The following is a 17,173-nucleotide window of genomic DNA, read 5'->3' on the forward strand; positions in this document are numbered from 1 at the left end:
AAGGGAGCAGTGGAAACCACAAGAAATGAGAGCAAGCCAGCAAGCATGTGAACAACCTCACGAACCCCAACTGTTTAGCTCATCATGCAAATTAATGTATGACAAACCACATCATACAACTGAAAAGAGCCAAATGGAAAATAAGAAGAGCATAAAAAAAGCTTCACAAATGAAAATTTGCCTGTTATGTCGTTATTTGATATTCAGAATAGGAAAGCTGATTAGCTGGAGCCAGTTAGAATGTGACATTAATTACCAGCTTTACCTGATATTGTCAGACATCAACATCATTTTAAATAAAGATAAGCGGTATTGCTGTAACAAGTCATGTTATGGATATGTAACATTAATACGAATGACTACTCCCAGTATATTATCATAACAATTGCTGGCAGCAATATTCATTAAATAGCATCAAGTCAGCCTAGGCAATAATACATTAAATTTCCAGCATTCACAAGTTCCATGGATTTCTGTGGATTTATGTACTATTAAGAGAATGCCTATTTAAAAAAAAATAAAGCAAAACACAATAAAACAAGCTAAAAACAAAAATCTTGATGCTCAATAGAAAATAACCTCTAATAATAATCTATGTCAAATACATTAACAATATTTGTCTTCTGAGACTGACTTCTCAACACAAACATTATTTGTCATAAAATTATCTGGCTGATCTGTGGTGAGCAATTAATCTTTATTTCCTTCTATCTTGATGAGACCTTTCCTTCAATATGGCACTGAATAATAGTGAGTTGAAGAACCAGTCTGCTCAGTCATTTTTCATTCTAAAGGGGTACATTCATCTTTGGGAATTCCACAGTGGAGACATAAGTCTGTCATTTTCAACTTCTTGTTTTCTTAAATAGCAAGACTGTCATTATCTTATAGAAACTAAAATTTAGTACAAATAATTTCCCCCCGTCTACTGTCTCATGTGCACCATTCAGTGATCACATGACATCTGAAGGGAACAAATCTGACATACTTTCAACAGGAGGACTGTTTATTCAGCTCTTGAGATTATGTAGTTTCAAAAAACTCCACTTCTTCTCATATTTAGCATTTACCTGGTCATTTAAAATATCTTTCCTTTCAAAAAAAATTCAAACACTGTTTATCAACTTACAAATTTGTTGACATCCACTAGAGAGTGATGATATAATAATAAATAACAATGTTACTATTAATGCGAGGTACACTTTTAAAAATTTTAATGAAGCAAAGTCTTCATAAATATTAAATCCAAACATTATATAGCATACTAAAAATAAAAAAAATCTAAAATTCTTCATTTCTCAAAGGAAAAACAATTCCTCACAATTAAACTAGGACAAACACAGAGAGAGAAATACACACACATGCATATATGTGTATAATATGTATGTGTAATTTTTCAAACCCATATATGCCCTATTTCAAATTTAATTCTACCATTGATTCGGGGTTTATAGAGAGACCATCTTCTTTCTTTGCTTTCCTCTCTCTTATTACTACTTGCCTTTTGATGATCTGGATGCTCACCTGTCATTTATGTTGCTTATTAGTTTTAATATTAGATGAGGAGGAGAAGCAATAGACTAAAACAAATAGAGGTACTTAATTCTAAATTACATTTATTCATGTTCACCTTATCCTCCAATATTAGGTAATAACAAATATAGTTCCATCTCATAAAAAAGAGAGGTATATCTTTAAAGTAGCATGTAACACAGCAATTTAACTTTTCTTCTCTTTTAAAGAAATTTTAGTGTGGTTTTTTTGACCAAAAGGAAAAAAAAAATGTCATCTCTGTAAATCAAATCACTAAATCATGCTGACAGTAGTGGGCATATCCTGACTCCACTAGAAGAAACTATTCATTTACCAAGAGGGAAAGACTTGCTTGCTTTAACTATACCTCATTCTTCATTCTTCATCTTTACTGCTTACCTTGTTTAAACTACGTGCAGCACTGTCTTTTCCACCAGGAGTCAGGTTTCGAAGCTGAACATCCAGTAAGCCTACCAGTTGATCCATTGCACGGACTGAATAGGTGATATCCCCAGCGTTCAACTGATTTCTGGTCTGCTCAGCAAGCTCCCTGGCTATGTTAGCAGCTGTCTCACCAGACTTCAACTACAGTTTTGAAAACAGGAGAAAATGGAAAAAATATTTGTTACCTGTGTCAGAACATGATCTTCTCCAAGGCTCCTTTCAGTGACTATTCCCAGCTAACCTATGTAAACTATAGATAGAAATAGGTATTCACCGATAGTATATATTTGTGCTTCAACTCCTATCTGGACTTTAAATTATAAATCAAAAGGAGAAAAAAATCCTCAAATTCTATGTGTTTGTATATTCCCATGTGTATAGATGCATATCCTTTTTTTCTTTTTAATTTGAGGTGGAAGCAGGGAGAAGGGAAATTGTCTTACGATTGCATCCCAATAGGGAAATTCATATTGGGAAAATTCCTTCTACCAAAGGAGATCAGCAACTTGTCTGCATTTTAATAGTATTCGAAAGTCACCTAAGTCAATGAAAATTTAAGTGGCTTGCCACCTGTTAACGCTGTTGTCTAGTTGTTTCACTTGTTTCCATCCCTTTGTGACCCCATTTGAAGTTTTCTTGGCAAAGATACTTTAGTGGTTTGTCATTTCCTCCTCCAGCTCATTTTATAGATGAGGAAACAGGCAAATAGGGTTAAGTGACTTGCCCAGGGTCACATAGCTAGCAAATGTCTGAGGTCAGATTTGAACTAAGGAAGATGAGTTCCTGACTCCAGGCCCAGCACCCTATTTACAGTGCCACCTAGCTGTCCATAACAATAATACCTAGCACTTATATGGCACTTTAACTTTTGTGAAGTGCTTTATATATTTAATTTCATTTTATCCTCTCAGCAATCCTGGGAGGTAGATGTGATTTATTATCCCCATTTTACAGATGAGGAAATTGAAGCAATCAGAGAATAAGTGAACTTGCCTAAAGTCATATATCTAGCAGAGTGAGAATGTAAGTCTTCTGACTCAGTCCAGTGTTATTTCCATTAAACTATACTGCCTCTTTATGTGGGCCCTTGGTGCCCCATAGATAAACCAAACTAATCTGACCAAAAGTTGTGGAATAACCAATGTATCATCCTGGTGCTATTCAATGTCAAAAAAACACGAGGAAGTCAATGGACCTCCTCCGATCTAATGGTGGAATGGCATTGACATTGACAGGAAAATGGAAGGCCAGAGATAGAATTGGACCTATATCATCTGAACTAGTAACCATATAGATAATACCATAGATTCACTGAAGTACTAGAGCATGGGGCTGGTTAAAACATTTGAAATCTAGTTTAGTCACTGTGTGTTTAGAGGTAGCCAAAGCAGTCAAGTAGCTAAAACATTCATCATATTTAGAGGTTGTTAAGTATGGTGAATAATCATCCGTACTGGCCCAGACAAGACAACTACAACACCCAAATGGAAGATAACTTTGTAGGTAACACATGAGATAATTATGTGCATTCAAAAAATTCAAAGTATGTATTTACTTCACATGTAACTCAAGAATGAGCACAAGTGTTATTTTTCATTAGGTCTAAACAGGGAGTTTCATGAAAAGTAAAATAATTTGCAAAACATAGAAATGTGGAAAACATTACTAGAAATGGTTAGCATTTAATTTTGTGTATGTATAATTTTGGAATTTTCCTCTGAAGTATTTATTATAAACAGCTGTCAATTATCATAGTAAGGAAAATGACAGTAGAGGAAAAAAAAGCTAATGGTTAACTCCCTTAACAAAAGTTAAATATAATTGTTTGTTTAAGTACTTACATTAAATAACAAGATGGCCTATAAAAATAAAATATCTGTACTAGCAAATCAGGCCTTTTCCATAATGATACAAATAAGAATTGAAAAGCAGTGTAGCATATTGGATAAGACAGTCAAACTGGCCTGGGAGTCAGGAGGACCTGGGTTCGTATCTTGCCTTAATAGTTGCATGATCTCTCTCTTTCCATGTACCGCATCAGCAGGGTAAATTAGATCCTATATCAGCAGCACCTTCTTCCCAATCTAGATCTTTTTGTGATTTCTTTTCCTATCATAGTTCCCACTAATGCCTTTCCACTTCATCATCCACATCATGGACTGATCAATACCAAAATGTCTGAGAAGTACCTGGTTTTATAGGTACTCAAAAATGTTACTGATGTATTAATGCACTCTTTGCATAAACTACCTTGCAGTAATTTTGTATATATTTTATATTTAACTGCTTATAGACATGTCATCTCTGGAAACACTGCAAACTCCTTGAGGGGAGGGACTTTCATCTTTGTAATATCTGTAATTAGAAACACGCCTGACACATGAGTGCTTAATAATGCTTGTTAATTGATTGGAATCTGAAAATACTTCAAAATATTTTAGAAATTCAGTGTTGCCTAATATAAACATACAATGCTTGGCCCCAAGGAGTTAGAATGCATTAAATTAGAAGGTACTTGAGATGAAATTCAGGAATTCAGAGTTCTAGAGCTTCATCACATTGTCCCTCTGCATATTGAATATTCTAGTTTGTGGAATAGCAATAAGAATACTTGTCCCTGACTATCCTAGCAGAAAATCCCAATGATAACATGAACTAGATATGGGTTTCTTAAGTGAAAAATACTCTGATACTTAATAGTGATTTTTTTTAGCCTTCATATCATATTAAGAGCCAAAGGAGAGAAGAATATTAAGTTTAAAAATGAAATACTGATGTCCAGGTGTTTTTTTTTAACGACCCTGTGAATGAACAGGACTCGAATTTTGCTTAACCTTGAGGCCAGTGACTGAATGTAGCAAATTAATAAGGCTGGACTAAATGATATAAGGTCTCTTCTAGTGTTAACATTCTAAAAAATCTATGAAGTAGAGAAAAACAAGCAACAAACATGTCACTTTCTGTTCACACTTCAATTCTGAAGAATAAATGCTAGCTTGAGTCACGGGTTCTGTTTTGATTAGAGGTGTTCTTATATCAAAGTGATGACTGAACTCAGCTCCCTTGTATTAGATATTAGATTTGTGAGCTACACACCTAAGAGAGAGGTGGATAATAGAAACATCTATATAAATCTTTCAGCCAAAAGAGTTCATTGAAGACTTAATTTCTAACATCAATTACTGAAATCTGTTAAAATTATTTCTAAGAAAATAAAGCATAAGCATTGAAAAAATGTAGGGTTCTGTGCAGATTAGCAAATCACTGTGTAGTTTAAATAGGTGTTATAACTAGGCCTTGGATAAATAATCTTTTCAAAATAGGGGTAAACCATAAGCTTTAGTTAAGCATACTAATTATGACAGAGATTGATATTATTTACATATTTAAGCCCCGACAGGAGCCAAAAACAATTTTCTTTGAAATAAGCTTTGACATTTCATGACATTTATTATATAAAAATCCTAATCTGGGTGCCAAAAGAATTCATTAAGGAGTTATTCAAAGTACTTAAGTGCAGCACTGCCATTTCCTTGAAAGAATACATCTATTTTGCCATCAATCTCAGCCCAAGTTTTTAAATCAACAGCAAAATGCTTTTGTCTCTTACAGCTGGGAGGGGCTTAAATGATTCGTGTCTTTCCCTAGGCTAAAGCTTTCTCTTTTGGAAAGCTTTATTTGATGCCCCCAGATTGTCCTTTCATTCTTCTGAATTCTCATAACACTATATACCTTTCTTATGAACTTTGCACAGTGCACTATGATTATTCTTCCTATTATATTTTAAATTTTATGTCATGGACCCTATCTTACTTGTTTTTCTACCTCCCTCAGCATGTAATACAGTGTTATGTTCATAATTGATATTCAATAAGTCGATGTTAGATTGAAAGTGAATCATTTCACCAAATATTAAATTTCATAGAGTTCTGAATCCATACCAAGTTAAATAAATGAGGCAAATTTAAGAACAGAGTTCATTCTGTAGGTCAAATAACACACCCCTCCCATTTCTTTACCTGCAATATGTTAGCATCCTTTGCATCTCTCATTTTACTTTCTCAAAAAATCCAGCAATGACAGTATTATTTCAAAATTTATAAGCAAAATATGTGGCATGGAAGGAAAAGAAGTTGTATATTGTACTAAAGACAGAATGGATACATCTTCTTCACAGATAATTCAAGTGTATTCTTTCTCCTAATTCAAGGAATGGATCAGAAAAATATTTAATGGATGCTTGGAATTTTAAATGGATGACCTGACCCTACATACAAATGGACTCAAGTAGCCAAACAAGTGACCTAATTTGAAGGGAAGCTTATATCAAAATGTCCTCATTTAAAAGTCCCCACCCTTAGACATCAATAAGTTACACAATAATAATAAGGTTGATACTTGCACAAGGCCACTTGAATGCAAATCATTAAATGAAGTGAAAAGTTTCATTGAGGAGATGGCATGAAGGCAAAAGGAAGCCTATTATGGGTTTTTGTGATGGTGGTATGCCACAAGTAAATAGGAGAGAAAGGGGAAAGAAGGAAGACAGATGAGACAAATGTGGAGGGGCTGTCACTTTCCAGGATCTCAGTATACAAACTAGTATACAAAAATAATGAACAGAAATTTTCATCTATATTTACATACATATATGGTACCCATAGGTTATGCCCCCAGCTACCAGTGAAAATTTTCAGCTCCATTCAGTTGCTATTCTTTAAATATGCACCTGACTCAAACTTTCATTTCAACATGATTAAGTATGACAATACTTCAATGGACAAAGCAGTTATGCCATAAGTGAACCAGGACAGAACTGGGTCAGTTACAGAGTACTAATTGGTGCTACCGCCTTTAAGCAAGCCACGGTCAAGTTAGAGGGAGTGGGGAAGAAATTCACATGAAAAAAATAATAATAGAGAACAATTAAAGACAGAATAACTGAACACAAATAACTGTGAACTTGGGTTTGTCTTTTCCCTTTTCATCCTGGATTTCTCATCTGTCAAATGAGATAATTGGACTATTTGATATCTAAGGTTCCTGAAATTTCCAAAATTCTATTTTTAAAAAATAATTAAGCATATTGACAGGAATGATTTACTGAGAAATTTGCTACATTTAGAAGTCCTCTACTCATTATGAATTTGTGAAATATGTATCTGATGGATTCTTGATTACGATTAAGTAAAAATCCATATTAAATGTTCCTTGGAATAAGAAATTGATAGGGAAGAAACTGATAGGTCTAAAGGACCTTGGAAAACCAAGTGTAATTATGAAACAAACAAAACTGTCAATTAAAATGGCAGTGGTTGTTTTTCCCTTTAGGAGATACTCTTTTTCATTATAGATAACACTTTTTCTCTATGAGATAACACAAAAAAAAGCGAGGAAAAAAAGAAGGCAGCATTATTTATTGTATGTCAATATAGTACAACAGTTTTTGCCCAGCAATTTGAAACAAAAAAGCATTAATTTAGAGTCAGAGCATCTGGGCTCCAATACGAATTCTACTATTTAATACCAGTACCACCTCAGATAAGTCACCTTATCTGGGCCTTAATTTCCAAATTCATAAAATAAGGCCATCTTTGGTCTCTTAAGTTCCATCCAGCTCTAAATCTATGGTCCTATGATCCTTTTATTTCCTTAGTTGGAAAAGTATAAGTATCTTTTTTTTTCTTTCTACAAGTCTATTTTCAGGAAACAGCATGAAAGCACCCAGTTTTCTAGGTGAATGATGACTGAAATCATATTAACCCTTAGGCTAAGCATGTGGGTAGTTTTAAAAAATGCAAAGCTGCTAATGGTACCAGATATGCTACTGATCTATTAATCTGATCACATCCTGCAAGAGTTATTCACCCTGGGGTCTGAGCTACATTGTAATGAAATCAAAGGACAATCTGTGTGGCAGGATCAGGGTTGAAATTGGACCAGACTTACATCCAGACTGCCAGCTTTGAATAGTAACAGGTATTATGACTATTACATATCACTATATAGAAAAGAGTAACTACAGTCCCCACCATTACGCCTTGTTGGTGATTTAGGGCAAAGAGACAGTTATGGCTCATTTGCTACATGATATACTGGGGTGAGTATTTACTGATTATCGTACAGTACATCACTGAGGATGAGGGTAGTTAAAAACTAATAGAGAGGAGAGCAAATGGCAAGACTGTGTTTCTTGTAAGGCTATCATTTGTAATATTTCTTTTGGAAAAAAAATCAGAAATTCTATAGCCTAGCTAATGTTCCATAGAAGGACTCCTGATATTAGGAGTGAATAAAGTCACATAAATTGCTGTAATAAGGATGCATCCCACAGCAATTTTGGTATAAATGCACATCTGGTCTCTGTTTGTTATGAAATCAACGCAAAGCCCCATAGTGCATTAATAATAAAAATGTTCAACATATTGCAACCAAATAAGCCCTGTTAAATTGAGTCTGCAAAAGTTTATTGCCACACATTAATGTACTTTCAACACTGATAAATTAGGTTCTAAAGAACATTGATCAAATGACAAAATTTCAAAAGTGGAACTATTTTGTGAAAAATACCACTATCTACCCAAGATACGTGTACTGAAGCTTGAAAATGTCTCTTGAAATTTTCCACTTGCAGTTATCAATGCTGTGGAAGACATGTTTTTGTTGTCATTGTGGTCATTGTTATTAATCCCTAGTATGCAATATGAAATCCTCTGTTTGACTTTTAAAGCCTATCATAACCTGGCCCCTTCCTACCTTCTGAGTTTTTTTTTAACATGTTATAGCCCTCTAAATGCTCTAAAAACTCTGGCTGCCTTACTGTTCTTTGAATAAAACATTCCATCTCCAGATTCTATGCATTTTTTACTGGCTATCCCTCATTCTTAGATGCTTTACTTCCCTATTTTGGGATTCTGCCTTCTCTTCAAGTCTCAACTAAAATTATACCTTCTACAAGAAGCCTTTCCAGGTCTTCCTTAATACTTGTGTCTCCCCTTTGAGATTATCTCCAACTTATTCTGTATATATCTTGTATGTACATAATGGTATATATGTTGTCTTCCCCATTAGATTGTGAGCTCCTTGAGAGCAGAACTAATTTTGTCTTTTGTTGTATGTCCAGCACTGAGTACACACTGAGCATAATGATGCCTCAGAGTTGGCAAAGTAATGATTACTTGTGGTATAGTGTTAGCAGTTACCTTCTGTGTTATGTGATTGACCCAAGGAGAAGAACAGTTGCTGAGATCTGGTCCTTGAGGATCCCAAACTCCGTCAGGGGCCAAACAGAGGAAGGTAGACACACCTACAACAGAAACAGAGATAGAGATTTGTTACTTCCTTTTTCATTATGTACTCAAAATGCTACTTTGGAGTATGGAATAATTTCACTCCACTGAGTGTTTAAATTAGAGCCAAAAGAATGGTATTCATATTTTGAACATAATTGTCCCACATTTTGAACATAATCGTCCCACTTTTAGAAAAAGATCTAATATAGAAACGTTATTTTCTGAAAATTAACACAAGTAGAACACTATTATGCATTTAATTTTATAAGGAAAAAAGTAGTTTTGTTATACTATCACAGGTCAGAATCACTGAATTCCAAAGTGAAGGGAGTTTAGGGGGTCATCTAAGTCTAATCCTCCATCACAAATCCTATCAACTTGCTCCCGGGCAAATGGTCATTGAGTTTCTGCACGAACATTTTTAATGACAGGGAACTCATTATCTAATGACACATCACATTCCATTTTCCAAAAGCCTTGGGTAGATTCTTCCCTGTGCAGAATGAAAATATTCTGCCCTATAAATTATCCAAATGCAGTGTTTCCACTACACTAAGATCCTGCATCTAGAACTCAACAATATATTGAGTGGAGCATACAGGCTGTTCAACTAAAGTCTTTGTCTTCCCCAAGTTGCCAGCCCACTTCGTCTTCCAAGCACATGTAATTGGTGATATTTTTTACACTGTTTCTTGTGTACTGTTAATAACTACAAATATCCTGCAGCATGTTTAATGCACCAAACATCTCTTCATTGTACTTTTGTGTAAATAGAAATTGTGGGTAATATATGAATAGCAATCTTAATTGATTTTTTAAAAGGCTTTTGTTTTAAAGAGGAACTTGGATTCATTGAAAGAATGTCATAATTTCACAAATATAATGCTTTCTTTTCTCTTCCTTCTTTCAATTCTGGGCCCAACTCATTCTTCATCTGTAGTATCTAAGATACTCGTGACCACCTCAGTAGACTGTCTACTCTAGAGAACAGACACTCTTTATCCACTTAAATTTTCCTATATGGAATTATTTTGAATCCTCATTGATCTCATTTAGGAGACTCTGGGTTGATAGGGCTTGGTTAATCAGCACAAATTCATCTACAAAACAAAGATGCTGTAGAATCACCATCTTTAAGGAATTTCTCCTTTTGGAATTTATAGTGGATTTTCATTTCAGTGAACATTTATTAAACTCTTGCTACAAACAAGACACTATATTAGGGAAATTATATTGCATTGAATGGGAGTAGGTGTGTGGGGGAATGGATGTGTAAGTAAATACAAAATACATGCACGAATGCAAATAAGTAAATACCAAATATATAAAAATGAAAACAAATTCAAAATATCAAAAATTACAGAAAATTAGCAAGTGGGGGAAGGGATGAGAAAAAGAGTCACATAAGTGGTACCAGTGAGCTGTTTTTTAAAGGAAGTTTTAGATTTTATGGAGCAGAGATGAGGAGGGAATGACAGTGGTACACCTTTGGCAAGGGTACGTATGCTTGCTTTATGCTTCGCTTTGTAATTAAATGATAGATGAACAAATTAATTTCTGTTGTTCTATCAAGGTATCTTGTGTGCTTTGAACATAATTATTATAATCACTATAATAATGATAATAACTTGCATGCATATTGTGTTTTAAGATTTTCATGCACTTCACATATATTATCTCATTGGTGTTCATTCACAGCAACAGTATGAGATTGGAGTTATCTTTATCCCAATTGTCTCAACACTGAGTCCAAGAGAGGTTAAGTGACTTTCTCAAGGTCACACAGCTAATAAGTGTCTGAACTCAGGTTTCTCTGATTCTAAGTTGAGCACTTTTTTCACTTTATTTCATGAATAGGAGATACTTTGTAGGATGACAGACTTTAAGGTTGTATTCTTCCCTATTTTTATAGCAAAAAAAAAAAATCACAAATTAATCAATGTTCTTTGGCTACAGTTGTCCAAACACTTCTGAATACAAATGAGTTAAGAAATCATTTATCCCCTTATTCATTTAACAATCATTTACTAACATATGCAAATTACTGTGCTAGGAACCAGGAAAGATACAAAGATAATCAGGATACCTCCCTTTAATTAGACCATCATCCAGCCCACATATTTCCAACTTTTTTCAAGGATATCTTAGATTTTGTCAAATGCTTTTCTAATATACAGATACTTTATATCAGCAGCATTTCTCTGATCTGCCACTGTAATAATGATGATGATAAGGAGGAGGAGGAGGATAGACCCTTTATAACATTCTATAGTTTATAGTTTACTGTGTCAAAAATTTCATGGAATTAAATATAACACAAATCCAGGAAAGAGCATATCTACGCAATTTCAGTTACAGGAAATATCAGAAGGGTCTGGCTATATTATGGTCTTGCTTCTATCATCTGGGGACACAAACCCTAAGTAAGGACAGTGATATACTGCCATTCCAATATTTGATTAATTTCTAATTGATTAAATAATGTATCTTGTGAAATTATTATGCAAATCAATGCAGTGGATCAAATACAAAGTTCACCAGGGTCCAGCTACATTGTGATAGTCAGAACATTTCTTGTTTTAAAGAAAAAAAAGATTAAAATCACAATGCATGGCTCCCCTGAGGAACATTATGAATCACACAAATAAAAGCTGGGAAAAAAGCTTTAATTCTTATTTATCCCTTGACGCATGTTTGTCCTCTGTAGGGCTTTTTCTCAATAATTTTCACAGTTTACTTGAAAGCTTTAAATAAGTCCAATGTGGGTTGAAACTAGATGTAAAATGTCTTGCAATGTTTTGTCCAAGTTTGTCATTCTTATTCCCCAACCTATTTATCCACAGCACCTCATGCTAAGAAAATTCTAATCTTCTGCATTTTGGACAAGACTGTATGGCTTAGGCAGGATATTTATTGGACTTAATAATTAATGAACTACCCTTTGAAATTAGTCTGACTATATGCAGAAGCCTAAGGGAGAATATTTGACAACTGAGCTAAAGTGAGAGAATGTGAGGCCTTTAGCTTAGGTCTTTCTAAAGGACTCACCTACTGTCCCCGCAGGGCATGGCTGCTTTGCCATCTGTCCTTGACGGGTTTTAAACCACATGATTTCCCGAGCTTCCACAGCATCACAGCTCTCTTCTAGAGCTGGGAGCTGAGAAGAAGCAGGTGGAAGGTGGGTGGTGATTTCATCTGGTGCTGCTGCTGCTGGCGATGGGGTACTGGTGCTTCTGTTCCTTCTCCCTGGCACTGACGTGGTGGTACTCCTCCCTGGGCTTCCTGTGGTGATCCTCAAGGTTGTACTGGTGGTGGTGGTAGTGCTTCCCAGGCCAACTGGCCCTGTGGTAGAGATTTCTAAAATAAAAAAAAAGAAAGACAACAAATTCAGTGATTGTTCTGTGACCTTGAGATTTCCTAAAATATTGGAAATCTTGCATATTTTATAGCCCAATTAGATTTGTAAACAATTAGTGAGAACCAATAGAAAGGCATCAATTTAAATACCAAAAGAGAATCTGGTCAATGCCATGTACTATACAGGGCTTTCAGTTACCAAAGTTGATCAAAACTGCTTCTAAAGAATAAATTCTCAGTACATCACAAAGAATGCTTTAAAAACAACCATATCACAAACAACAACAACAAAAATGATTCGAAAAGCTGACAATAGGCTTTCTTCTTGTCCAATCTTTTCCACATGAAAGATATTAACCTTGAAATTCTCAAGTGACTAGCCTTCACCCTGGTGTCAAGTAGAGGAATACTGTGCATATATTTGAAGCAGATCACCTAACATTACTCTGAAAATATAGCAAATTTTCCTAATGTAGCAGGGAAAAAAGGGGCACCTCAATAAAACTGCTCTGCAAGTTCAGTAGCACAAACATTACATGATAACCCTAAACATCAATTTTTCATACAGATTAAAGAAGCAAAGGCAAAGTAATTCTCCTCTTAGCTTGGCAGAATTGATTCCTATTAATATGATACAATTAGTAAAGCATAGCAAACATCGTCATGGTCATATATGTAATAAAGTATAGGAAATTTCCAACTCAGAAGAGGTAGTGTTCTAAAAGTTTATTTTTATTTCAGTTCCTTTCAACTTCAAGTGAGTTAAAATAGAAATTATATTATAAATAATGGTTAGGTTACCAGTTCGGTCCATAAACACTTTTTTCATGAAGTCTCCCCTTAAGAAAAAGTAGTGTAGCAGAAAGAATAACGAATTAAAGGTTGTAGGTTTAAGTCGACTCTGCCAGTGGCTAGTTAAGTGACCTTGAACAAGTCACCGTTCCTCTCTAGACCTCAGTTTCCTAATCTGTAAAATGAGGAAGTTGGACTAGATGACCTCTAAGGTCAATGCCAAATCCTATCCTATAACACCAAACACGTTCTTCTCACTTGCACTACTACCTATATTACAGAGATATAGTGAACCCAAATTCACATTGTGTCTAGTAACTTACCTTTAAATCCTCCTTCCTTACACTTTTCACAGCTCTTTGTTTATAGCATTCATAGGATTGTAAAGCTGTAAGGAATGTTGGAAATCACCCAGTCCAAGGTCCAACTCTTTCATTTTACAGATGATAAAACTGAGACCCAGGGAGGTTAAATTACTTGCAAGTTACTTCAAGTAGAAAAGCTGTGGCATCATCTTACTTCAAATGATGGACTCTTTCTAGTATATCAAGATCCCTCTCCTTAATACTTACCACCTACTGCCTCATAATTACTTGTTTATATACATCCCCCTACCAATTAGGCAATTAGATCTCACAGTGAATAGTGTGTTGGACTGGGCTTGGAGGCAGGAAGACCTCAGCTCAAGTGCAGCCTCACATATTTATTAGCTGTGTGACCCTGGGCAAGTCACTAAAGCTCTTTTTGCCTCAGTTTCCTCAACTGCAAAATGGGAATATTAGCAGCACCTACCCCACAGGGCTGTTGTGAGGATCAAAGGAGATTACGTATAAAGCACTCAACATAGTGTCTGGCACATAGTAGATACTATATAAAAATTTATTCCTTTCCTTTGAATTGGAATGTAAATCTTTCTAGGACAGCCAGCTCGTCTTATGGCATTTTGTCCCTCTCAGTGTTCTAGGCAATTCTCTAAGGCTACAAGTTGTAGGGAAGATGTGAAAATGTGTCGGTATAGGGAGTCTCATCACCTGGGAATCACAGGTCCGGTCTGTATCTGTACTCTCAGAAAAATGAATCATAGCTGCTTAACAATAGCTTTAGTCAATTTGTGTAAATAACTGATCTTAACCATCATGTAGGATAATATGCCCATGGGAAAATAAACTGAATTCTACTTTTCTATATCAAGTACCTGTGTTGGCAGTTGAAATGGGCTCTTAGTACTTAGTTCAACCAAGTGCCCTTGAAGAGTTTGGCCTTTATTTCCTTGATTAAATTAGGAGTCCTTGATGATCTCCTTGCCTCAATGGAAAGCCTGTTTTACATGGGTTTGAGTGACGTGTTTGTGACATCAGAGGCTTTTAGACGATGTGGGTTTAAGTCGCCTCTTTGTGACGATTTTATGTCACATGGTTGAGTCGCATGTGTGACTCACCCTTGACCCCGAAGAAGATAAAACCAGGGGCTGACTTTCTCTTTTTGGGAGCTCTGACTCATAGCTGTGGTGGTACGAGTGACTCTAGGCCAGCCCTTGTTGTGAGCTCCCGGGCTGAACTTAGATGTTGGTAACTATGAATTGTGTTTGGTCTGTCTGTCGATGTTTGTAATTTGTTTGTATTTGCTCTGAAATTCAGGGTGCTGGTTTTTTCCCCTGAACTAAGTGAATGGTATTTGTATGCTGAATTAAAGTAAGCTTGTTAACCCATTAATGTGGCTTTCCTTAGTAAAGCAGATCAAAAGAACCTGGGCTTTTGCAGCATTCTGTGAGCTGGTTGTTGTTGATTTTACACCCCCCCCCCCACAGCAGCTGCTAGCCAGATTGTTGAAACAGTACCTCAGAATCAGAGACTTCCCCTCCCCCAGCCACCTTGTTGAGTCTGGTGCATTTGTAGAAGGCAACAAGGTGTAGAGGAGAGACAGATTGTCTCTGAACCAGGAAGACCTGGGTTCCAGTCCCTCCGGCGATATGACACAAAACAACTCTAAGACCCAGTGAAGGCTCTCAACTCATAAAGTTCTGCATAGGGAACCCTCTTAAGACTACAAGTTGGAGATGAAGTGCTGACCTGAATTGATGGGGAAGTTTCCTCACCTGGGAATTCCCTATAACAAGGAAATCACACACCCAGTCCCTATGTACTAATTAAGTTTTTTTTTAATTAAAAATATTTTAAATTTATGGAATAAAACAAGCTTTTCCATAACATAGTATAATAAAAAGATGACTGTACATAAAACTGCAAATCTGCTGTGTACAATTTACTATTCTTTTCAAATATACAACAAAATGATCTTGTAAATTTCTTTTTTTCTTCCCTTCTCCCACCCCCACCCTTGAGATGGCTACCGTTAGATACAAAGAGGTATACATATGTGAAATTATTCTATACATACTTCTATTTATCAATTCTTTCTCTGGATGCAGATAGTGTCTTTCTTCATATGTCTTTTATAGTTAATTTGGGTATTTATGATAGTCAAAATAGCTCATTCACTCAGTCATTCTTAAAACAATATTGCTGTTACTAGATACAATATTCTCTTGTTTCTTCTCATTTTGCTCTTCATTATTTCATGCAAGCCTTTCTACGTTTTTCTAAAATCACTGAGCTCATCATTTCTTATACCACAGTACTATTCCCTCACAATCATATATCACAACTTGTTCAGCCATCCCTCAACTGGTGGCCATCCCTACAATTTCCAGTTCTTTGCCACCACAAAGAGGGCTTCTATAAACATTTTAGAACATATAGGTTCTGATGAGGTTAAAGAAAAATGATGATGCTTGAGACCCCAAAACACCGACACAGCAGGTCCTGCGAAAGAATTCACCCAAGCCTTCTCAGCCAAGGAAAAAGACAAAGTTCATTAAAGGTTTTGACATAATGGGTTGTCTTAAGAAATCCCACCCTTTGTGAAGCTTGTTTTCACAAGGGGGCCTGATTCAATTTGAGCTAGATTGAATCTGAGCACCTTCATAGGGGCAAGATGAAACATATACACAAAGATTGCAGGAGGGATCTAGGGTGGTCTAGTAGTCTGGGGTGACTAGAGGAGGGGTTTAGGGAGGCTCTTGAGGAGGAATCTAAAGAGGAGCTTGATGGGACTGGGATGAGGTCAGACTCCAGGAACCAAGAGAATGGGATTAAGGGTGAGAAGTAGCTGAGGGCATAGATATTGATAGTATCTATGGTGGGAAGTAACTGGACAATAAAGGGCAAGGCTAGGTAGAGTTTTGGGCCTAATGATAATGAAAGGCTTATGGCCTCAGGGGAAGGCCAGATCTAGTGGAAAGACTCAAGGAGAGTTCAACGGGGCTCCCAGAGACTGTATTCCAGATTGAAGGGGTTCCCAGAGACTGTACCCTCATCATTCCCCCCCAAACAAATGGGACCCAAATTCTTTTGGGGTCCAAGGGGGTAACCACAGTCTAAACCCCATCAGGTTCTTTTCCTTTTAATGTAATTATCTTTGAAAATAGACCAAGTAGTGGTACTGCTGGGTCAAAGGGTACAGGTAGTTTAATAACTATTTGGGCATAATTACAGATTGTTCTCCAAAATGGTTGGATCAATTCATAGTTCCACCAATAATGAATGTGTCCCAGTTGTTTTGTTTTTTTTCCCCTTCCCCTCCAACATTTGTCACTTTCCCCTTCTATCATTTTAGCCAATATGATTGGTTTAAAATATCTCAAGCTTGTTTTAATGTGCATTTCTCTATTCATTAATGATTTTGATTTCTTCATT

The 17,173-nt window shown here is 35.9% G+C and overlaps 1 protein-coding gene across 1 annotated transcript in view; it reads right to left on the reverse strand.

Moving 5' to 3' along the window:
* ADGRL3 (adhesion G protein-coupled receptor L3) overlaps positions 1 to 17,173 on the reverse strand; it is a 373,586-nt gene that overhangs the window by 197,674 nt on the left and 158,739 nt on the right. The window contains exons 4-6 of the mRNA XM_036763952.1: positions 12,318 to 12,626; positions 9,180 to 9,283; positions 1,933 to 2,118 (exon numbers count right to left, since the gene is read on the reverse strand). Of these exons, the coding sequence (XP_036619847.1) occupies positions 1,933 to 2,118; positions 9,180 to 9,283; positions 12,318 to 12,626 (599 nt within the window). The remainder of the gene's footprint in view (positions 1 to 1,932; positions 2,119 to 9,179; positions 9,284 to 12,317; positions 12,627 to 17,173) is intronic.

This window comes from Trichosurus vulpecula, chromosome 6, assembly GCF_011100635.1.
Source record: "Trichosurus vulpecula isolate mTriVul1 chromosome 6, mTriVul1.pri, whole genome shotgun sequence".
Lineage (NCBI taxonomy): Eukaryota > Metazoa > Chordata > Mammalia > Diprotodontia > Phalangeridae > Trichosurus > Trichosurus vulpecula.